Raw genomic sequence first — 23551 nt, forward strand, 5'->3', positions numbered from 1 at the left:
CTTAAGCATTAATTGCTATTTATTGTCTAACTGTATTAGGAACTCATAATTGTATAAAAGGAGATTTTTGTTTCTTAAAACCTACTGCTCAACACGGGTCTAGTTCTCCCGTGGTCGTGCATTTGCATTGTGGGAAATAGAGTTTTGTTTAATCGCAATTTGACGAACATTCAAAATCATTCAATCAGGCTCCTGTTCCCACATCCTACACAAGGTAACATGGGTATAATATAAGTTTTTCTTTATTAATGTCAGCATTTTGTTTTTCTTATGGCCAATGAACTGTTAAATACTTATAATCAGACTACAAAACGGTCCAGACACCATGATAGCAGTGCATGTTTATAAAGTAAAATGTTGTCTTCCCTTCCTTTTCATATAGGTCACTATGACATTTTAGTAATTTGATATTTATTGTGGTTCATGGATGAAGTCATTGTATAGACATTATAATCTAGAATTTAATGTTGCATTTATTTGTATTTTCAATTGATAAAGTTTCATTCTGTTGCTCCAGTGCATATAAGTGAAGAACACCATAAACAAAGAATAGGATTCCACACTTTTTTATTCAACCATCATTCATTTCTCACCATCTTACAGCAGTTTTTACAATTGCATTGTAGCTATGTAGTAATGTGCAGACCAATGTATACGGTAAAACACCCATCTTTCAGAAGTACTACATTGCATTAGCACGAACACTGGAAACAAAACATCCAAGAAAACTGACAAGACAGAAGTCTAACTAGAATTAGTGCACGCTCTTTATCGGACATAGGCTCAGTTATGAGGAGAGATTAGTTAAAATCGATACTGCCTAAAACACAGCAATCTTTATTGCTAACGGAATGAAATGCACACATAAAATCTACTTTAAAATTACTATAAAATTTCTCAGCAAAGCTAGCATTATTAGAGCTGGTATGTTTTTAGTAAATTGACACAAGGTGTGAGGTATGAAGGTGGAACACCATTCTGGTTTAACGGAAAAGTAACATCAGTAGGACTTTTATGTGTGTCTGATTGTGATCATCATGCACTCTGGATCAAATGTACGTGTGCGTAGTGTAAAGGTGGGGTCAGCTGGCAGCTGTGGTACATGTAGTTTGATGGTGTGTGTGTGTGTGTGTGTGTGTGTATGTGTGAATATGTGGTGTTAGTGGTTTAGTTAACTACAGCAGATGAGCACATCCTGTTGATCCCACACGCATTGGACCCCCTGTACAGGTAGTAGTAGCCCTGTATGAGAGAGAGAGAGAGAAAAAACACACATAGTCTCACAACTTTATATGGGCAGCAACAAAGTAGCAAAGTAACTTTATTTACTATTATCCTGTGTAATCAAACCTTCCAATTTAATGCAATGATACAAAACAGTTGTTAGTTTTGTACAGTATGGTGCAACCCAGCAGAACAGCAGACTGAGGCCTCATTATCACTGAGTTGAAACTCTTTGACGGTCTCAAAAACACGGAACATTCTAACTTTCACAATAACGTTATGTATATGTTGCAGGGCTGTTGTTCTATTAAGACTGTAAAGGTGAGGTACAAGTGTACAGGTTCATGCTATTGTGTCCAGTCCCTGTATGAGGTGAATATAAAACATGTAGTCGCAGATAAGAACAGGGTTTTTATGCTTGCTTGGATTGTTTTGTGACCATCAAGGTCTTGCATGTCAAATTCAAGACTGCACATTGACACATTTCAGGTTTACACTGGCGACTGTTATTTACCGATCATCTTGTCAAGTCAAGAAATTCTGGTGAGATTTTAAAATCTGAATGTGAGTTCTAGTTGCTGTATTTTATATTATTTTTTAAAACTTTTAAGGCCTTTTTAAATCTTTCTCTAAATCTACAAACAAAGTCTGTTAGTGGGTCGGGTAGTCTTACCTGGTCTCCATAATCCTCCCCCCAGCTGTTTTTGATGGCCCAGAATGGGACACCTTTACCTGAAAGCACAGAAACATTCACACAGTGCCCTTGACTGCATCCTTCATCATCCTTTTTATGTTGATACGCTTGTTATTTAGGAGCTTGGCGGCAAACAGGACAAACAAATGTGTCCGTCGCAGGAACTGCAGGATAAAAACACTTACGGTCTCCGTATCCCACCAGCAGCACAGCGTGGTCGATCATCCAGGGGTTGCAGAAGATCTTCAAAGGGTGAGACACACCCTTCCTGTAGAACTACAGAAATTCAAAAGACAATTATAAAATGAATTAAGTATGGTTGTATGCTGATAATTAAATACTAGTGAAAATAAGATGCATTGTGACATGATGTTGCTATCTCTTGATGTATAGTTTTCATGGAGGCGATAGGAGTGTGTTAAGTATGTCGAATTTTAGTGATTCAGCTGTGGTTGTTGAGTATAGCGGTGACAAAACTGCTTACCTGCATGGCAAAGGCATTCAGAGCAACAGAGATTGGTCCATTCTCAGCCAGCCAAGCTGCAATTTCTGAGGAGAAAAAAACCCAAAACAAAATGAGTCCATTTAACAGCCATTTGTTTCAAACTGCCACACGGCAGAATTTTTTAGTTACAATTAATATACATGCAAAATCAACACCCATTAATCTCCACTACGTATCTGAAACAGGAAATGACAAATCACTGGAGTCACAGTATGCCATTAACATTTGTTCATTAAATCTAATTAGTGTCTTGTCACTTTCAGATAAAAAAAAAGCTTCTTGGTGTGTATTTGAGTATGGAAATTCTGTTGGCACATTTATCAGCGCTTTCTCTTCCCTTTCTTCTTCATTGCCTCTCTGTTCGCTCAGCCCACTCACCCTTCTCATCTTTGGACAGCTCCACAGAGCTGTTGATGTAGGCGGCCACCTTCATGGCGGTGAAGTCGCAGCTCTGCTTGTGCCCGCTGTAGGAGTAGTCAGTCTCTGTCTCCAGACCACCTTGAAGGATGAAGATTAAAAGGTTAAAGCTTGCACTCAGCATCAGCATAAATCACATGTATGCTTTTGCAGGCTGCTCAGAGTCAATAAATAGCTCTTATGTCCTAAGAAAAAATGGGGATTGGAAGCTAAAATGTTTCAAAAGGGTTGCACACGTCACTTCACCCGTGTCTTTCTCACCCAGCTTCTCGATAGCTTCATAAGCATTTGACGGCAGCCCTCCACTGCACGCCTGGTCCAGCCCGTCACAGTCCACCAGCTCTGTGAGGGACAAATCAGTGAACCAATCAAGTCACGGCTCTTATCTCCAAATGTAAACAGTGATTTTTTTTTTTTATTGAATTATTGTAGCATCTGTGTTTGTGTGGGTCTGTGCACATGTGTGTACGTGTGTGTGTTACCTTGTTCAGAGAGGGACAGCAGCGTCCCATTTTTCAGGAACCACTGGCCTTCAATGTTGCCTGTAACAGAAAATGCCCAGCAGGATCCACACATACCCTGCAATTAACACACACACACACACACACACACACGCACCCCAATCAGCATGAAGTAGGCAGGAGGTATCATTTATTCATTAGTGACATGCTATTAGGGTGACTGCCCTATAATTAACTGTTTGTTGGTACCTGGTTCTTAACAGGACTGACAGCTCCATGATCCCGCCAATCCCAGCTGGCAGGGGCAGGGTCTCGGGCAGGAGAGGCCGGTTTCATTGGTCGATGAAGAGTCCATTGACTCAGTAGCGGGTTCAGATACGTAGAGCGAAACTCTTCCTCTGGAGAAAAACAGAAGGAGAGCACTCAAACGTTTGTGTTACTGCAGAGGATTTTTGAAAGAAAAGCTGATGCAACACGTGAAAAGCAGAAGATCCTTTTCCTCATTGGAAACTGTGTGGAAATAAAAGCAAATGCACACACACACACACACACATACCTGTTAGGTCGCTGAACTTGGTGACACCATACTCAGCTGACCCTTGATCCAAAGACTGGACCTTCTCAGCAGTCTTCAGGTTCTCGTGGAAGATGCGCAAACGGCGGTCTGTCTCTGCAGGATCAAAGGTCAAATAAACACATATAAAAAATGATTTGGCACTTGGTGGTGAAAGACTCTGTTTTCCTACCCTGTATATTCATTTTATACATTTTAAGTGCTAATCGTGAAACACACTGAGTGAGCAGGCAGATGATCAGTGTTTTGATCTGGGTTGTTTTGACAGATCCCACGATTCTGAACACGAACCAACATGTAACCTTTTGTTTCCTGTGTCTCTCTTGTGGTGATTTTTAGAAGGTGTTGGATTCCTCATTTTCTCCATGATGATAAATATATCTCAATCCAGTAAGCAACAAATCAACCAGTAGCCTATATAAAGCTAGAAGCTAGAAGCTCAGTATCACTCCAGCCAAACAACTATGATTTTCTATTATCTGCCACTTAATGACTGAGAGATAAAACAGTTCCTCTGTCTACACCTGTTTATCTTTTTATTGTGGACTTCTGAAAGTGTATTCATATTTATGTGGTTTAACTGTCACGGTTATGTTGCATTTAATGTCTCATCTGGGATTCTTCGCTATTTCAAATTTTGGTCATGTTTAATCACAGCTGATGAGATGCTTTTAATCCATCAGATGATATACTATTTCCAAAGGCTCTGAATCGATGGGGGAGATTTGTTTAGGTAGGCTTGTATTGTTGCTATGAGAAGGCTGTGAGTACATCAAGGGTTCAGGGCATGTAGACAGGAATGCGACACTATATGCACCTTGCTATGTTTGGTATGTACAGTATATATATATACATGTCAGTCTCTCACCCTCCTGGCTGCTGTAGACCTTGTTGTATTTAACCATGAATTCTTTGAACTGGCCCAAGAGCTCCACGGACTCCTGCCAGATAAAGAGCAGACAAACACACAGAATCAACAACACAGACCTTACCCTCACTCTCATGTTCAAACTGATTATAGCAGTTTGCACAACAAATGGACAGCTGCAGTCCTGTTATTGATCTGAATATGACATCATTTTTACCTCCAGAGGCTGGCTGGTGGATGCATCCACGACCTTGTTGGTCTCTTCTAGTTGAGGTTCAACTGATAAGAGAGACATCCAGGAAAGCATGTTAAGTGTCAATGTGCATAACACCGACAGTATATTCATGTTTCGTGTGTTTAAAAGTACAGCGACTTTCAAATTAGTACGTCGAATAACTGGAAATACACAGAAGCTGTGGAACAATTTTGACATGATTCATTATTGCTTGTGCTTGAGCAACAAACACTCATCTTCTGAAGTCTGAATCACAAAGTGGATCTACAACAGAGAAGAGCCTAAAATAAATTCTATCATTGCATTTGGCTTAAAAATAAAAGAAAAATGTATTTAACCTCTATTTAACCTTTTACCTCATTTATCTCTTTGGTATAAAGCATCCCTTAGCGACCAGGTTAGCGAACATTAGCGTTACATAATAACTGAGCAATGAAGGTCAAATCTATCTAATCCTAACTGTTTTTAGCAACATGCAAAGTGTTTTCCTGGTGTTACATCCAAATACATTTTTTTATACATTGTTTTAACCAGTTTGACAGAGCCAGTGTCATCCTGGAAGATACGGCTGCTATTACAGAGGAAGCAAAGCATCATGGGATAACACTGAAACCACTTAAACAGTAGGTCAACAGTTAACAAACAATTATAGTTAATCTAGAGGGGTAAGACTAAATGCGAGATACCGGTGCAGAGTCATTCACTGTGCACCACAGCTGTGTTCTTCAGCTATATTTCGACCGCAGGACAGGTGGAACTGAAAAACCATGAAAACTAGATGTTTAATGATCAATGTTTCTGGCTGCTGGCTGACCTTTAAGCTGGCACTTCTGTTTGAGCAGAGTCGAGGTGCCCTGCCAGGGAACGTCCCACACTTCGAACACACACACCTCCGTCTGATACGAACAAAAGCATACACATATTATAAACAGTGCATTAACCTGATTATTTTCTCAGATACAGTATATATACAGAGTGTTGAAAATTGAATAAGTGGAATAATGTGTTTAACACACTGCAGCCCAAGCTAAAAACATCAAACAGAGCAAGTTATTTATGTCACTTGTATGTCTTGTATGTTTTTTCCTTGGCTTAGATAGAGTTTATTAAAATGGGAAAAGGTTTCCACTATATAGCCTAAGAATAGAGAAACAAAGAAACAAACAAAAAAGAAGTTTATGTGTCAGTGTTGTGTATGCGTGCATGTGGGTATGAGGCATGAGTGTGCTTGGGATTACTTCAAGTCAAACTCAAGTCACAAGATCAGATGACTGGTGACATCTCTGCTGAACAAACAGAACTACACTGCTGCAATAAGAAATCGTTACACAATTACATGCACGCACAAGCACGTTCCCATTTTGGGATATTACATACGTCTCAGTGAAATCTGCTATTTTAAAACCATGACAATGACCTACTTTCTCTCACTGAGTTCATCGCACTCACTCACACACACAAACACACACATCCTACCTTGAGTTTCTGTGACACGGGATAGAAGTCACATGTCCTGAGCATGGTGGATTTCTTACATTGAGTGTTACTCAGTTCCACTGTTATGGTGTAGCGGATACCCTTAACCAGCTGGAAAACACACAAATACATACAGTGGTCACTTTTCATTTACAAACAAGAAATCATCAGACATGACTCTAATTGTGTTAAAATCTAGCATACTAGTGGTCATACAATACGTGTGTATTTGGATGACATTTATCCAGACTAAGCTTTTGTGAATGCATGTTGACTATGTTGAAGTGTGTGGATGCTTCTTTTGCTGCATGGACACTCTGGTGGCGCTAGGCCATACTGCACAGATGGATGATAAATGACAGTGCAACTCTGGTGAGGCCATTCGGTTGTAGTGTCAAGCCAGGTTAAACTCAATGCTATGACTTCCGGTCAGAATGAAAAGATGAACATATTGAGTGGCATATGCTGCCTGTAACCTTTCTTGGTATGCTCTTAATACATTTGATAACAGGTCCGCGAGAGGTGAAAATACACATGTACTCATCATTCATTTTTATTGTATGCACAAGGACCATTTATATGGCAGTGACCGGATTACGCCATTATTTTGAAGGTAAATCACCTTCTTTCCGGCCTTTGTTTAGCTAACTCTTGCTACCTTGACGCAGCTTTAAAAAGACCCAGCCGCGCTGTTGTTTACAAAGCTTAGCACGTACAACTCTTACTGAAACGTTAAACAGCCAGTATTCTCCACCCATATCAGTCTGTTATGACTAAATAAGACAATGCTGTGAATAAAATAAAAACATTAAAATGTTTTCATAAGACACCGTGTTTATTTATGTTACCTGTTTGGTGGCAGAGATGAGCCGGCTGACTTTGCGGAGGTGCATGGCGTTGGAGCCCCGGTTGTAGCGCTCCTCGGCGAACTCCAGAGCCTTCTTCAGGCCTGGGTCCGACTCCTGCAGCCGGATAGGAGAGCCTGGAGGCCCGAACAGAGGCCGGTCGATGTCCTCACCAAGTCCGAGTACCGAGCCCAGCACGGCGGCCAGGGCCAGCCACAGGATTACCGGACAACAGCGGAATCCGACCACCATGTTGGCCCCGGTGTGTTGTCAAAAAGAAAAGGGACCGGTGTCCAGTCTTTGCGCAGTTAAAAAGAGCGATATTTGTTTTTCCTAGAAGAAAAATCGATGTCGAGTTATCAGCAGTGGTTATACAAGAGGTAACGTTGCAGTGTTGTTGCCAAACAAATCTAACAGCGAGGCTGTGGGAGGAGACTGGGAGGGCGGGGTGTGTTCAAGAAATGTACAGTTAACACCAGTACACTGTGTTGCACACATACACTCAAAATTTAACAATGTTGTCTATTATAAATCCGTAATAACAGGTAAAAAAATACTCTATCACTGTATATAAATAGGATGACTGCAAAGAAATAATATATTTTTTCTTTACAAAGTAATTATTGCCATTTCGTCCCGTTGTCTTTTACCACAAAATGTGTGGCGCTCCTTACCTTAAAGGTAGGGAGGGCATAGCAATGATAGAACATCTGGTGAAACAGTGAAGTTTCATGTTTGATGTTGACAGACCAGAGAGAACAAAGTCAACAGTAAAGTGCCGCACACAATAATCAGGTATGTTCTTCTGGACATGTACACATCCAAATAACCTGCTGTGCAACTGAAAAGGTACTACTTTAATAAATACTACTTGACGGGCCTCAGCAAACACATGGAAGCAAGAAAGTAAGTGACTAAACTTAACTCTAGTGCTCTCGTTGATAAGTTCATCAAGAGAGTCAACCAGATCTCATGGGAATTGCAAAGTACCGCTCTAGTATTGGGGCAGATGCAATTGTTATTAATTTCACCATTACCAAATACCAAAGTACTTTCTATTTAAGAATCACGCTGAACAATTTTCAGATACTACAGATAGAAGTTTTGAAAGAGACGGGTCTGGCTGACCTAGACCTCTAAAAAATGCTAGTAAAATCTAATTTTCCTCTTAAGTGGCACACCATTGTAATAACAGCCAGTAACTGTGGACTGTGGCTTGTTGCGATGAATTGACGTGAGATAATCAAACATAACCACTAGAGGGCGACAAATACCGTACTTTTTCGACGCTTTTCCTGTAAGGGGACTTTTATTTTGAAAGTAAAAGACCCGACCAGTCTATGGACCAGACAAACTATACAGCTAAACTAGGCTGGCTTTGCTGTAGTTGTTTTCTTACACAGCTATAGATTACATTCAAGCATGGGAATAACCTAAAGATTAGGGTGAGTATGCAGACTGTATATTTTTATGCCAAATTTAGCACAACTTTTAAATCAGTTCACGTTTATGTCGATAGCACTTTTATTCTAGAGGATTGTGGCCGGAAGTTATATTATTGTTGCTGTTAGCGAAGCACAGGCGCTAGCGCTGCTAGCACCGCGGGCAGATAGCTAAGCTAACATTTTAAACTTGATGAAATAGGCTGTCCGAAAAGGTTTTACTCCAGTCTCGCTAGCTCGTCGGGGGAAACAGTAACGTTAGCTGCCACTTTAGCCCTCGAACGACAAAATTGCTGTCGTGAACGTTATGACTCATTTATTTTTAGGGATCAAGTTGTATTCTTAGCATTAGCCTCTGAGCAAAGGTCTGACTGGCAGACATGGAGACTCGGGGGATTGAAGACATGTTCGACTTTCGTCGGTAAGTCAGCTAACGGCAGCTAGCTAATGAAAGCTGCTGTTAACCTTCAGCTAACGCTAATTAGCCACAGTTGCCGCAACGTTACGGTCTTATCCTGTGTTTTCAGGAAATACAGTATAATGTTATCGGTGACATCTATCGTTGGCTAACGTTAGCTAACGTTAACTACATGTAGGCTTCCAGACGAAGGGGCATAACACCTTTTATAAAACACGCAGCTAGCTAGCTAACATAGCTATGTGGTGGTGACGTTACTGTAAATGTTTCACTGCTAACGTTTGTTATGCAACCTTGTGCAATGCTAATTTCAGTGTAGCTACACATCGCGCTGTCATCAGCTGTAACGCCTCAACTAGCTAGCACTACAATGGTTGTAGGTTAGAACTTACTAAAATTACAACATTCTCTCATGATAGCTGAGAGGGAAGTTTTCTGAAAGACTCAACTTATTTAAAGCTGACACTGTTGGCTGAGATAACACTTGTCTCTATGTATGTGGAGTGAATAACTGGCATTAACCTCGCCGCAGATTTGAAAAGTAAAAGTTGTGCCTCGACCATATACTCCAAAAAATAAATGGCCCATCTGTCACATAAATACAGGTGTGACATAATGCATGTAGGTGCAGCATATTGTGGCGGATTTGAGGACAGAATAGGACTAGCTTGAATATTAAGCATCTCAGATGTTCACCAGCACCTAACTGCCAATCACGTAGAGACGCATGTAATAACGTGTAGAAAATGAAAGCTGCGGACTGTGGTTAAATGCAAGACTGAAACTCACATTAATGCGGACTCTATATTGAAGGTGACAGGCAATGTTTATTCTTCAACAGAGATTAATTATCATATTCTAAACTTGAGAGAAATGCTTAAATTCACAATAAAGCGTTAAACTCTAATTTAGTAATTTCCCAGCAGGTGTAGGACAGATGTAAGTGGGAACAACAGAGTGAGGAGTTGCCAATGTCCAACAGTATTATATACAATACATAGTGGCTGTCCTGAATGTGGGTTTTTTGTAGAATACAAATATATGTAATCCTTAGCTCCTCAGTATGACACATTATATCTCTGTGACTGGTCTTTAAAAATATAATGGTTATTATTTGGTAATATAACATGGTGACACAACTTAAGAGTGATAGTTGGCAATTAACCTTGGTGTGGATTTTTTTGGTGGTTCAGTTCAAGTACATAAAGTATTGACATAAATACAGTCCATACATGGCTTATATTTAGATTTTTTTTGTGTTTGCTTCCTTTTAAAGTTTGTTCATTGCTTTAAGTTGTTGTCAGTGTGATTCATGTGGTCTGTCAAGATCTCACCAGCAATGATATTTCACCTTTTTCAACATTCAGCTACTGCCTTCAAAAATGTTGTTTACAACTCTTGATTCTTTCTTTGTACAGGTTTCCCAAAGATGCAGTTGTTCTCCTGCTGTTGCTGGTTTACTTTCCAGTTGGCATTTGTTTGATGTTAATACGGATATTTATTGGCGTTCACGTGTTCTTGGTCAGCTGTGCACTTCCAGAAAGTTTTGTTAGAAGGCAAGTATTTTAAAGTATTAATTAATTAAAGTATTAAATTATTAATAGTAATAATTTATTTTAAAGTAAACACATTTTACTCTCAGTAGTAATAATACTTGTCTTGTGGCAACAGTAGCTGTAGTAGTCACGTATGTGTGTCATTAATAATACTTGAGGTACAAGTAGTAGAAATATATAAGGAAAAACAGTGACAGTTCATGCTAACACACACTGTATAATGCACACTGTGTATCCCATTAAAAATAATTGCAGCATGGCTGCCTCTCACAGCTATAATGACTGCATTAAATTCAGCCACCCCATTAAATACCATTAAGGCGCGTGGCTGCTCAATATATTTGATATGGTATGTGTCTGTTTATATAGCGACCTATTGTAAATGAGATCTGGCTCTCAGTAATTTCCATGTTTAAATAAAGGCGAGGACTGTGGGATCGAAGAACCTTAACATACATACTAACATAATCACATCATCATAATAATAATAATTACCAAAAAAAGCCATTACATCCACCCTTATTTCTTTGTTTTCTTAGATTTATTGTAAGGATAATGTGCTCAGTCCTGGGGATGCATGTGAGACAGAAAAACCCTCGCTCCAGAGACAAAAACACCAAGCTCTACATATGCAGTCATGTGACAGAGTTCGACCACAACATAATCAACCTTCTGACTCCCTGCAGCACTGTGAGTGTTTGACTTTTAAAATGTTCTTTGTTAAACCATGTTATACAGTATGTTTTAAAGCTTTTAGCCATCTCTCATTCATAAGAATGCTACATATACCTGTCAGCACGCACCAACTAACATGTCTGCAGTGATGTAATTGTGGATATGGCATGTACGTTCCTCTTAAAAGTTTCAATGCATCAGCTGAAAACTGCACAATGTTTAATTCAAAGCTGTATAAATTATTGATAGTCATAAATGAGCCATATGTCCAGGTCATCTTTCTATCCCAGCTTTTCCTTTTTTATTTTACCAGTGCACATTATGGTATTTTACTGTTAAATGCAGTGTTGGGTGAGCTTGCTGTATCTATTTCTGCTTGTTAGCCCCAGTTAGAGGGCTCCACAGGCTTTGTGTGTTGGGCCAGAGGCTTCATGGAAATCCACGCAGCCTCTGGCCAGGGAGCAATAGGAGAGTCTCTTCAGAGGTACTGCTCCACTGAAGGCACCCCACCTTTGCTCCTGTTTCCTGAAGAGGACACCACAAACGGCCGTGCTGGCCTGCTCAAGTTCAGGTTAGTGCTACCATTTCTCTTGCTGGATCCAACTACTCTGTGTAAAAACACATGTTTGATTCATGTCACTGAGGATGACAGTCATTATTTGTGAGTGCAAATGTTTGATGCAGTGCTAGCAGAAAGTATGAGCCGCTGAGGATAGGTAATTGTGATTGTGAAAAGAAACAGTGATTTAATTTAAGCCAGCCACAAATTGTCATTCCTCTTCCATGGCACTTTGAGATAGAGATGAATTACTTTGGTGGTTGTTTCCCCCTACTAATTTCCCTCTAGAGTTCTATGGGCAAATTAGTGTATGGGAGTGAAAACAGCTGCATAACTGATTCATTTCTACCGTTAATTTGAGCGACTCTGAACCAAGTGTACTATATCTTCAGCTGAAGTCTCCTGGAGGTGCACTGAAATCTAAATCTAACTTCATAATAGAATCAGGAATATTGCAATGCTTTTGTTTGCAGAGTTCAATAATTCGCTTTATATTAGTTTTTCACTACACACGTGATGAAATCAGTACAAAACACATTACCCGCTTACTGGCTGTTTGCCTCAGGATTCTCAATATTAACTTTATGAATATTTTCAAATGAAAGAAATTTGACATGTGTTCAGAATTCTATACCTCTAAGGTCAGATTTTGCTTATCCAACCTTATTTGTTCACAGTATACATACTCACCAGCTAACATACTAAATATATTTTTTCCCTCTCAGTTCTTGGCCTTTCACACTGACTGATTCCATTCAACCTGTGGCCTTACGGGTGACCAGACCATTGATTGCTTTGGTAATGTCATTTGAACATTTTAAGACAGAAATGGAGTACAGGGATGAGACACAAAAATAAGATAGATACATTACCAAAATATGATTATTGTGTATTTCCAGCATTCACTGTTTGAATCTTGAATGCTGTTTAGCTAAAGATGGGCTTTTACAATCAGTGAGGATATTTTTAAATAGATGCAGGATTGTTTGGGTCACCACAGCACCGTGCCACTGCTATTATTTATCTGCTCTGTCTGTGCATACATAGTTGAATGTAGGGCATGTCACCCTACACTGTAATAAAACAAAATGATTGACTTCATTGTATTTTGTCTCTGCAGAGCACACCAGAGTCAAGTTGGCTGATGGAGCTCTTGTGGACATTTTTTGCACCATGTACAGTGTATCATGTAAGGTACTAAATAATTTGTATCATTATTTCTATCAGCAATTGCTTTTTAAAGTTGAATCCTGATATCCTGCAGCTGAATGATCAATAATAATCCAATAGTTTAGTTTATTTTTCTTGTAAACTGAGGTAGTGTTGTGGAGATGTGAGTTATGTAAACGAGATCCACTGAGTACAAAAAAAAAAGCTGATGAAGACACTTTGCTTTGGAACAAGTAACAACCCCAGGCTCATCTTTCAGGCCAGTAATGTTGATTAACGAGCGCGAGTTTCAAATGGCTTTAAAACTAAATTGCTTTCGTAAGTAATGTTTAATGCTCTGAGTTCCACATTTAGTTTTTTAATAGTCTCCTGTTGCTTTTGAACAATTCTGTTGCCATAATTGTTGTCAGAATTACTTATTGCTTTGCTTTTTTGTTTTTCATTCTCATCGCAGTTGGCTCCCACCAGTATCCAGACAGGATGGCGAGTCCATGCAGGAGTTTGCCAACAAAGTCCAGGAGGTAAAATCAATGTTTGCCAGTTGAGTGGCTTCATAAAGGGTTAGATTTGTAACTGTAAAAACAAAAAATGTAGAAAAACATGTTGTACATTAATGCAACTTAGGCAATTCATCCAATTTCCTGACCCCATCACCTATACCCAGATCCCTCTTTAGTAAACTAGAAGGATCTAGCTACAGTTCCCTAAAAGCACAACCATTATTAGATTTATGATTTCCGCCCTGTATTTTGTCCATCAGTATCACTAATTGCCTTGTCTTTTCTGCATTTGTTGCAGTTGTACTCTAAACATGTCTTATGTATGTCTTTAATTTCAGCTACTAGCCAGTGAACTTGGCTTGGTCTCCACCAAGATCACTAAAGCCGATAAAGCAGAGCACATCAAAAGAAAAAGACACAGTGTACCACAAACATCTACAAGTAAGTATATTACATAAACACACTATCCATCTGATTCTCTACATGTAAGGATTCAGCTGATTGGTTTTTGAGTGTTTGGGGGATGCCAGCTGTTCTTTTCCTCACCCTAGGTGTCAGACCTGCCTCTATTGGACTTGGTTTCATGGTCCAGAGTTTGGGTACTGATGATCATAGGATTGCTAAAATGGCTCAACAGGTGAAGGACGTGTTGCCTCATGTCCCACTGAATGTCATCGCAAAGGACTTAGGTAGAGCCCAACTTCAGTGCACGTTTACATTTTGACCCCACATCCCTGCCACCCCATTGGAATGAACTGTCATTAGTGTTCTCTCTGCTCCACCTGCTCCACCACATTCTGCTCTATCCATTCTTCCAATTTGTAACACATCCTTCAAAAACATGAACAGGGTTTAAATTGCCATGCACTTACAGTTGTCTCTTGATTGTGTACAGCAAAAACCAATTGTGTTGACACCACCATAACAAATCTGCTGGAGAACAAGGAGGAAACTCCAATGGAAGCAACCGGGACTTCGACATTTGGGCCTTCTAAGAACATCTCCTACGCCTCCGATTCTGCTCCCACCATAAAGGTTTGACAATTCAACATGCCTGAGCTCTCTATCTAACTGGGCAATTAGAATTTAGGATACATTTTAATCATAACACGTGAAGTTCATATTTCCTAGAATTATAAGTTGCATCGAAACAATAAAATATTGGAAATTTTAGTTCAGCTACTTTATCAAGGAATCAAGGTCATTTATTTGTCATTTTACAACACAGGGTTGCACAATGAAATGTAAGTTGTAGCCCCTTCGTGCCACATGCACGTAGAACATATATACAAATATGTAAATTTAGAATATAATAAAACAATATACACAGTTATTATTTACATACATATATACTTTATATATTTTATGCTGTGTCACAATGATTGTATTTGTTTTCAAATGCAATCGTTTTGTTTGTTTTTTACTAAGTTGGTAATTCCACTTTTTTTTCATCCACAGCCTGCTGCCAAATCTTTTGGGAGATCACCAACTGACAGGCATCTGTCTTTCCAAGAGAGAAAAGAAGCACTGTATAATTTTGCAAGAAGGTGAGATTTCCTTGCTATTAGCAATATCACATCATAAAGAGATTATTTTATTATTTGTAAGAGGAGCAGAATTTGTTTCAGTATTGCAGGAGAAATGGCAGAAAGGTCAGCCGTACAAGATGGAATAAAATTTTCCGTTAGTCTCTCAACTATTGTTTTAATCAAATATTTCTGGACTCGTCAAAAATGCTCCATGTCTGTTCAGTTCATGTTAATAAGACACCTCAGAGAAAAACCAAAGCTGCTTCATTATGCACAACATCTTGCAGTGGTGCGGAAGTGAACAGTTCTGCAATATTCATTTGGTTTGAGATTTACTTTGAATTCATTCCTAGGGCCATGTCTGTCGCTCAGTATTGAATCTACATAGTGTTACAGCAGCACCAGGCAAAAGTCGCATGTAAAAATACACCTGTCTAATACACCTGTCTTCCACTAATTTAGACCCTACAGATTTGTCTCTGAAACAGCAGTGAAGGAGCAAGTCATTGAGAGAAAAGTGGACTGACCAACATGAGATCTCTTAACTCTGTCTTGCGTCTTTGGCATAAAGCATAGTCACATAACTATGTGTCATGTAAAAGATGTCGATCGTAGTGACAAACCCCCAGAGAGTCATCACCCGACTCTGCAGTTCTCCTCAGCTCTACGGAGAGTTTTGAAGTTTTAGCTCATTGTTTTGGTTTTATTGCCCACAACTTTACTGTTTGGCTTCACTCTCATCAGCATTCTTTCCAGTCTCAGCGGGCAGCTGTTTTCAGTTAAAAAGCTCTGATAAACCCACTGTATGCTGCCTGCCGAGCACCAAACGGCAGATTAACGAAGTTAGTGACTAGCTAGTGAACATAGTGAAACATTTAGCCGAGCAAGATATTTTCACCTGGAGTTTGTGCAGAGCAAAACAGCCAAAAGGAGAGTGGATATTGGACTGACATTTGTCAGGTTGCCTGAAACACAACTCCAAATGAATGATAATGTTGCTCTGTAACTGCTGGATGTGAAAATAAGCAGCTGTTTGTTAGCATGTTTGCCACAACTTTTATGACAGTGTTGTTCACAGCTTGTGGTGTTGCCCCCAGGTGGCCAAAAAAGGTTTGCAGGTTAAACTACAGCTCAGAAAAATGATGTAATTAAAGAAATATTGTAATTCCTTATAGTATTCATGTTAAAAACAAAACACATTGATTGCAACCACAATGAGTCCAGAAGCAACTAGAAAAGTGATACATGCACATGTCTGTAGTGTTTGTGTCACATTAGCCATCTATACCAGGTGTGTGTGTTAAATACTTGACAGATTATCCTTACTCTTATAAATTAAACACTAACTGTTGGTTTTATCTGTTTTTCCTGATCTAGACGCTACATTGAAAAACACGGATTGGATCAAGAAGACAGTCACTGAACACACTTTGGGTCAAGCCATCATTGAAAACTTGTCAGAGAGAAGCATATTCAACTTGCATAGCTATATAATTCGAATGGTGATTTTATATTCTGTCAACAGGTTCTGTTTAAAGACAGATTTTGTTAATTGCAAATAATGGACAAGTATTCAGAACATGTATACGTTGATGGAATGGTGATTATGCATGTGTTTAATTCTTCATTCTGGCTGATACATAATTTTGATAACAATTTGTATTACGATCCACTGACTGAATCATCTATTTATTTTTATAATGTCCAGAGTCGTCGATGAAAATAAAGTTCCGCTTGACCTTGAGAAATTTGTCACTGATGGTGTTTCAGGTTAATGTAGACTCAAATGCCCAAAGCTTTGCTTGGGAAAGAAGAAAGAAGTTATTAAGTTTAAATGTGAATTGCATATAATCTGTATTTTTAATATTTAATTCATAAATTTAAGGACTACTGTCATATTTCTTAATCATTTCTAATGCATGCTTGCATTTCCCCCAAATGCAAGACTACCAAATCCTGCCATAAGAGGGAGCCAGAGAGTAATTCTGTTTGGGCTACTGAAGTGGTCCCACAACAGCGCTTGAGAAAACTAGTCTGGACTGGAGTCTCTTCTGTCCTCTTTGGGAGAAATTTGGTCATTAGGACAAAAACACACCAACAATAACAGTCCAAGACTGGTGAGTAACAGTGATTCATGCACTATGAATTTATTAAATGATGTGAATATGAGCAAATGTAAAGGAGCAAGCTGAAAGTCGTATTTGTCATACCCTGTTGAAGCAGGTAAAAAATACAAATGTCTTCAGATTGAATTGAATGAGATACTTAATTGCAGTGTGAGCAGATGTTGCTGATATGCAGATCCACTGGTCCAGTTAGAAAGCGTTATCAATGCCAACAGCTGGTAAAGACAAAATTAATAAAAACTTTCCAGTGACTGGACTACATCCATAATAAATCTTGTGTACTATATATAAAGTCGTGTCCGGATAGTTTTATGACTATTGTCAAACGGCGCTTTTTTTGGTTAGAAATGCAGTATTTCCCGCAGTACGTAAAGGCATCTTTCCGCTGCACCGGATATTACGTTTTCGTCCACCTTCACGGAACAGAGACGCTATTAAGCTATCAAGTTCGCGATGTCAGGCATCGAGGAAACTTTAAATGAATCTGTAGACGTTAAAGAAGACAAAGAGTTTGATGTCGAGGCTGAGGACCACCTCGAGGATGAATATTTTGTTGACCCGACTCGATATATATTTTACAGGTAGTGTTTGGTTATCATTTTCTACACGTTTGGGTGGCTAGCTTGGTAACTGTTACTTCTTCCATTAATGTTAACCGTAGTTTGCAAAAACACGGTAATGTTTGATAACTTCTGGTTTAATGTGAGCTTCAGCAGTTAGTTTCGTTAATGTTTGCCATTATAACGTTATCACCAGTGTCATTAGAATCAACAGTAAACGTTTCGTTATTGGAATAGTGTTGTGCTAATTGACTGGGGACATTCTGTAAGTTCATCCCATCAACATTTTAGAAAACTAACCAATGCGCAAATTAACTGTGCCGACGCAGCGCTACAAATAAGTTTAACTTAATTATTTCACTATGAATTTGCATATTTATCGCATTTGTTTAGCAAAATAGTTAGCGTTAGTACTGTAATAAGTGCTAGCTACATTAGCTAACGTTACATTCAGGCAGTAAGTTATTGTAGGTTAGCAGCCAGGAAACCCACCCCCGTGTTTCTGTGTTTCAGAGACAGAAAGGAGTGGGCTGACCTGGAGCCTGTTCCTCAGGATGATGGACCAAATCCTGTAGTGAAGATCGCCTACTCTGAAAAGTGTAAGACTGTTGGGATTGTTAGTAAGAGATGGGAGTCACATAGGAGACACCATAGTGACAAGCAAACACATGCAGATCCACGAACCATAGTTTGTAACATGATACATTTGTAGTAACTTAATAATTATAGTAACTATAACTTTTCCTTAGTACCACAGACACAAGACCAAACAAATACTCGGTAGTAGTTTAAGTCAGAACTTTGTTGTTTAAATTCTGATTTGTATAACTAGTGTACGTTTATTTCTTCCAACAGTCTCAGATGTTTATGACTATTTCCGTGCACTCCTGAAGAATGATGAAAGAAGCGAGAGGGCTTTCACCTTGACAGCAGAGGCCATTGAACTAAATGCTGCCAATTACACAGTTTGGTGAGCATGCTGCATGATTGGACTATGGAAAACTAATGTACTATTTAGCAGTGTCTCATTTTCATAACATGGTGGGCAACAAAAACAAGAGAGATGATTTTCTGTTTAAAATCATCATAGTTTATAGAATTATTTTCAAAATGGTACTTTGGAGAATGCTTGAAAAAGCCTCGAATTGGAGGGAGCACTCCTCCTCGACAGAATGACATTTTATCTTTGGATCTCAAGTTGTATTTGGATAGAGCTATCCCTTAATGAACCTTCTGAAAATGACAGTGTCCTCTGTGAAAATGTACTGTAACGGTTCTTGGGTTTGGGCATGTGCAGGCACTACAGGCGAGTACTACTGCAAGCCCTATCAAAGGACCTGAGGCAGGAGATGAGGTACATTACTGCCATCATCGAGGAGCAACCCAAAAACTACCAAGTCTGGTGAGTGCTGGCAAAGTAATTTCAGGTCACATGTTTATGTAGCAGTTGTTAAATAATGCGATATTACTTAAGAAAATATTCATGATCATGGTCATTAATGTGTGTAAAGTATTTGTTTTGAAAAGGCTGTTTATGTCAATTTCTAAATTTTGTTAACCTTTTATCAAATATTAATAATGAAATAAGACTGGGTTGAAAAAAAGTTTTTCTCAAAAAGACAAGATTTGTAGCATTTCTAAAATGATTCAGTTTAATGAAAACATTAGAAAATAAGACTTGTTTTCTAAACTCCTCTCCCAGGCATCACAGACGTATGGTGGTAGAGTGGTTGAACGACCCCTCGGAGGAATTGGAGTTCATTGCGGACATTCTCAGCCAAGATGCAAAGAACTACCACGCCTGGCAGCACAGACAGTGGGTCATCCAGGTAGGTGTTGGGGCACCTAGCAGAGCTGGCTTCAAAAATGAGAACTGAGATCCAGTTTTCTGCCCACAGTGAGCCACTCTGCCAGAATGAATCCTTTACTTATTAATTTGGTTGTTTGTTGATGTGCTGTTCGAGTCCTTCTGTGGTCAACATTTGTCTCATGCGTTGCAGGGCCACCACTAAAAGCACTACATGATTACATAAACACATACGTTGCCAACATTTGTCTTATTCAATCTCCAGGAGTACAAACTGTGGGACAATGAGCTGGAGTTTGTGGAGAGTCTCTTGGAAGAAGATGTGAGAAATAACTCTGCATGGAACCAGAGGCATTTTGTAATTTCTCACACCACAGGCTTCACTGATCCAGCCATAGTGGAGAGAGAGATTCAGTAAGTACTCTTCTTAAAAATCTGGACGATTTGGACACAAAGTTAATTTGCACTTTTTCAAGTTGGACGAGAAGTGATAGCAATTTTTGGAATCACAGTTCCTACCATAAATAGCTTTATATTTAAAGGATCTCAGTCTTTACATACAAAGATGTAATAATATAATAATAAGATGTATTATACACAGGCGTTACAAGTGTTAAGGGGACAATACAATTCACTGAAAGTCAAATACAATGTTTAAGAGGAAGATTTCCTTGAGTGATAAGCATATTTTCCTGTATTTACTTGCCTAATGTCCTATGAACAAGCTGTATGACCAATAAAAGTAGATTTTTATAACCTCTTCATTGTTGCTGCTTCAGTATGTGCAAGTGTATTAAGTTTTCTGCAGCGTACAGTTGACTGATTCTCCTCTCTTTGTGTAAGGTATTGTCTGAAGCAGATCAAGAAGGCTCCCCACAATGAAAGCGCATGGAACTATTTGAAAGGGTAAGATGTAACATCATTTTTTTAATTTATTATTTTTTTTCCTAGTTTATCTAAATCCCAGGAAATCTGCAAGGAGCAAACATGTATTTGTATTTTCTCTGATATATGAATCTTGTCGTCATGTTCAGTCTGACTGAAGGAGATTTCTTCAAGCAAAATCACCAATATTTCAGTGTGCCCTGACCATTCAGACATTCACAATATATGACGTGCTACAGGGGGAAAAACAAGTGAAAACTCAGTTATTAAAAATGGAAAAGCTCACTGACAGTATTCCTCACCCCCACAGGATGATGCAAGACAGAGGTCTGTCGTCTCAGCCAGGCCTGCTGGAGAGAGTCCTGGAGCTGAAGGAGACGCACTGTTCACCTTATCTTCTAGCATTTCTGTTTGATTGCTATGAGGACGCCTTGGAGAACGGCAATGAAAAAGACAATGTGGAGGAAGAGGAACGAAAGGAAACTTTAAGAAAGGCTCTAGAAGTAAGTGCTTTGTTAAAGGAAAATACAACCTGTTACAACTTTGTGATTATGACTGTTTGGATTTCTGACATGTAGCATGTATTTGTTGCTTATCGATACATCTGGAGAGATCAGGATTATTTTGTTTTAGAAAAAAACAGAAAATCTTTTTTTTTTTGTTTATGTCCCCGAAGATTTGTGAACTCCTGGTACAGAAGGACACCATCCGTAAAGAGTACTGGCTGTTTTTGGGGCGTTCTTTAAAGAGCAAATCTGGAAGCAGCGGCCCCTCTGATGAGCCTCTGGCAGATCATCCTGAACCATCAGTTCCAGCATCTGGGCAGCAGGAGATGAGCTAGAGACCACCAGGAGACTCGCACCATTTCCACTCTTATCCTGCAGTTTGATATTACTATAAATCGCTGTCATGTATATGGATGAAGACGTTTCGTAAACTAACCACTAACTTGAGTACACCTAGGTTGAAGGGATTGAGGCGAAATCTAACAGATACACGGCAAAAAATACATAATAAAATGCAACGCTCTGTTTCAAACATAGGATAGAGATTGGATTTAATGCTAATTATTTATCACCTTTTTTTTCCACCCGAAAGAGCTGGGACTAAATAACTACACAATTAAGCTGTGTCATACATTTAGCCAGTTTATCGTCACCTTTAGATTTATTAGAGTGGCTGTTCTCATTCTTTGTTTGAATCTGAATACATAAGTCTTTTTGTCTTCTGAACCTATCAGTCTGTGTTGAACAGCAGTCCCCATGCAATGAGTACTGATAAAGCTCTGTGAGTGTGAGTTTGCATGCACACTTAATTCAATTTAATGTCATTGAGTGATGGTAGGTACACAACTTAATATCTGGTTAGAGAGAAAAACATCTCTATACTAGCATTCTGACATATTTATCTTATTTGTGTTGCTTTTAAATGTAATTTAATTAGTTTTGTGGTAACTTTCCAAATACAGTGATATTTTTGAATGGATACTCAGTGACTTAACTCCAAATAAGTCTTTAAATGGAGTATTATGTGCATGTAAACCCACTCTTCATATAAATACTGGAACATTTCTTGATTGTTTGGTGGTGTCGTCAGAGAATACATGTAATCGGAAGGGAAAAAGCATCATGAAACATAAAAATAAAACAGTTTGTAGTAATACTGAGAGTGGTTTGTAAAACTATTGAAATGCAGTGGTATGCTGCTGCATTCTGATCAATGACTCGCACAACATCACAGCTTTCCCTTTTTTGCTCTAAATGAACCACTTTCTTGGTATTGTTCTGTTTGGTCGTCTGAGCTGTGCTGCCAGAAGAAAACCGAACTAACCAGCGAGGCAGTGTGCATACAGCACATGTATTGACACTCAGCTTCATGTCCTGGACTCCCTCGGCGCTAGGAAATGGATTTACTCCACTAGATGCAGCTGTTTCTACTTGTGCTGACACTACAACACAATCCATCCCTCCAGTTTCTTACCAAGCAGTTGGTTTGCCAGCCGTGTATAATTACAGCTTCTCTAAATACTTCATATTAGAGTAGGACTGCTTGCTTTTCTCTGCTTTTCCTCCTTAGTGTGGAGGACACTGTGATCGGCAAGTTCACGTCATCAGCAGTTATGACACGACTGAGCATGAGGGCCATATGACACTGATGATGTGATTCGTTTAGTCTAATATACTAGCCAACTCTAAAAGATTTCCCTCCTCGCCCTTTAATAAAATGTAGTAGTTTCTCTGTAACTTTGGGTCAATCTGGATGACTGTGAAGCAGCTACTTTTGTTGAATAAGAGCTGAAATAACAAAACAGGCCACCTGACACACAGTCCAGGCTGCCAAGTGAAAATTAATATTGGCCACACTGTTTCAACTTAATAAACAAAACAGATCAGGTACCTGCTGCATCACTTCAAGCATTGTTTGGAGGACAGTGTTCCCTAGTGGTTAAACCCAGAACAAAAAAAAACAAAAAGGGTTCCAGACAGTGTCTAATTAAAATACTAATTAAACCCAGCACAAGCCCAAACAAACCACACAGGTTCCCTTACAATCTGCAGGCTATGGAAGTTATTAAATACAGGTGAAGAAGACAGACTGCAGCCAAAAATCTGCCTTCTGTTCTGATGGCCATATGTGACCACAACAGCAGTTATCACGAAGGCTTATGATGCCACTGGCTACTTTTTAAGATGCACACACAGACGCAGTGGATTAACAGGAGACCAGTGTATCGGTGTAGAGTCCTGGACAAGATCCAGCCCGGTTCTGAGACATCTGTTTGTTATAAATGGTGGAAAAGGCAGCTAATCCTGTGTGGGATTCTGCAGCCCCTCTGTTTATCATAGAGTCAGCCACATGGTTTTTATTTTAACACTGAGACACAGGAGCATTGATACCAGAAACATACAGCACATTAAGATTTTTGAGGGGGCACATTTTTGCATAAATATTGTATTTTCACAATGTAATTCAATACAGAAAACAGACAGCAGAATCTCAGATGAAAGGAACCTGCAAATATGGT

General features: G+C 39.2%; 3 protein-coding genes across 4 annotated transcripts; 2 read left to right on the top strand and 1 right to left on the bottom strand.

Moving 5' to 3' along the window:
• Positions 1-550: 550 nt before the first annotated feature.
• ctsf (cathepsin F) lies at positions 551-7720 on the bottom strand. The gene is made up of 14 exons (XM_044204298.1): positions 7303-7720; positions 6455-6565; positions 5793-5874; positions 4961-5022; positions 4744-4816; positions 3858-3971; positions 3551-3699; positions 3323-3419; positions 3102-3182; positions 2802-2921; positions 2403-2467; positions 2104-2194; positions 1898-1956; positions 551-1242 (listed from the first exon to the last, which is right to left on the bottom strand). Exons 1-14 carry the CDS (start codon positions 7549-7551, stop codon positions 1168-1170), a joined length of 1428 nt encoding a protein of 475 aa, XP_044060233.1. The 5' UTR covers positions 7552-7720; the 3' UTR covers positions 551-1167.
• A 923-nt stretch (positions 7721-8643) lies between these two features.
• aup1 (AUP1 lipid droplet regulating VLDL assembly factor) lies at positions 8644-16892 on the top strand. Of its 2 annotated transcripts, none has more exons than XM_044204306.1 (12): positions 8644-8744; positions 10578-10715; positions 11255-11405; positions 11774-11961; positions 12675-12747; positions 13070-13143; positions 13574-13640; positions 13958-14060; positions 14171-14308; positions 14515-14654; positions 15078-15166; positions 16526-16892. In XM_044204306.1, exons 2-12 carry the CDS (start codon positions 10642-10644, stop codon positions 16569-16571), a joined length of 1143 nt encoding a protein of 380 aa, XP_044060241.1. In that variant the 5' UTR covers positions 8644-8744; positions 10578-10641; the 3' UTR covers positions 16572-16892. The 2 variants fall into 2 exon arrangements, with proteins under 2 accessions (XP_044060241.1, XP_044060240.1); XM_044204305.1 differs by lacking the exon at positions 8644-8744 and adding an exon at positions 8847-9162.
• Positions 16893-17670: 778 nt separating this feature from the next.
• Positions 17671-22186, top strand: fnta (farnesyltransferase, CAAX box, alpha). Its single transcript, XM_044204307.1, has 9 exons — positions 17671-17855; positions 18348-18433; positions 18690-18804; positions 19132-19236; positions 19537-19663; positions 19907-20055; positions 20485-20547; positions 20837-21029; positions 21203-22186. The coding sequence occupies exons 1-9, from the start codon at positions 17728-17730 to the stop codon at positions 21365-21367; spliced, it is 1131 nt and encodes a 376-aa protein (XP_044060242.1). The 5' UTR covers positions 17671-17727; the 3' UTR covers positions 21368-22186.
• Positions 22187-23551: the final 1365 nt, after the last annotated feature.

The sequence above is a fragment of the Siniperca chuatsi genome, linkage group LG8 (genome assembly GCF_020085105.1).
Source record: "Siniperca chuatsi isolate FFG_IHB_CAS linkage group LG8, ASM2008510v1, whole genome shotgun sequence".
Classification (NCBI taxonomy): domain Eukaryota; kingdom Metazoa; phylum Chordata; class Actinopteri; order Centrarchiformes; family Sinipercidae; genus Siniperca; species Siniperca chuatsi.

Bases quoted from the DNA above. Each gene is read 5' to 3' on its own strand.
- aup1 (XM_044204305.1), top strand. From the start codon at position 9,122: ATGGAGACTCGGGGGATTGAAGACATGTTCGACTTTCGTCG. The intron at 13,144-13,573 runs GTACTAAATAAT...TTCTCATCGCAG, and splicing joins TGTACAGTGTATCATGTAAG to TTGGCTCCCACCAGTATCCA. The intron at 13,641-13,957 runs GTAAAATCAATG...CTTTAATTTCAG, and splicing joins TTGCCAACAAAGTCCAGGAG to CTACTAGCCAGTGAACTTGG.
- fnta (XM_044204307.1), top strand. From the start codon at position 17,728: ATGTCAGGCATCGAGGAAACTTTAAATGAATCTGTAGACGTTAAAGAA. The intron at 18,805-19,131 runs GTGAGCATGCTG...GGGCATGTGCAG, and splicing joins GCTGCCAATTACACAGTTTG to GCACTACAGGCGAGTACTAC. The intron at 20,056-20,484 runs GTAAGTACTCTT...TCTTTGTGTAAG, and splicing joins ATAGTGGAGAGAGAGATTCA to GTATTGTCTGAAGCAGATCA.
- ctsf (XM_044204298.1), bottom strand. From the start codon at position 7,551: ATGGTGGTCGGATTCCGCTGTTGTCCGGTAATCCTGTGGCTGGCCCTG. The intron at 3,183-3,322 runs GTAACACACACA...TGTCCCTCACAG, and splicing joins GCTGTCCCTCTCTGAACAAG to AGCTGGTGGACTGTGACGGG. The intron at 1,957-2,103 runs GTAAGTGTTTTT...CTGTGCTTTCAG, and splicing joins GCTGGTGGGATACGGAGACC to GTAAAGGTGTCCCATTCTGG.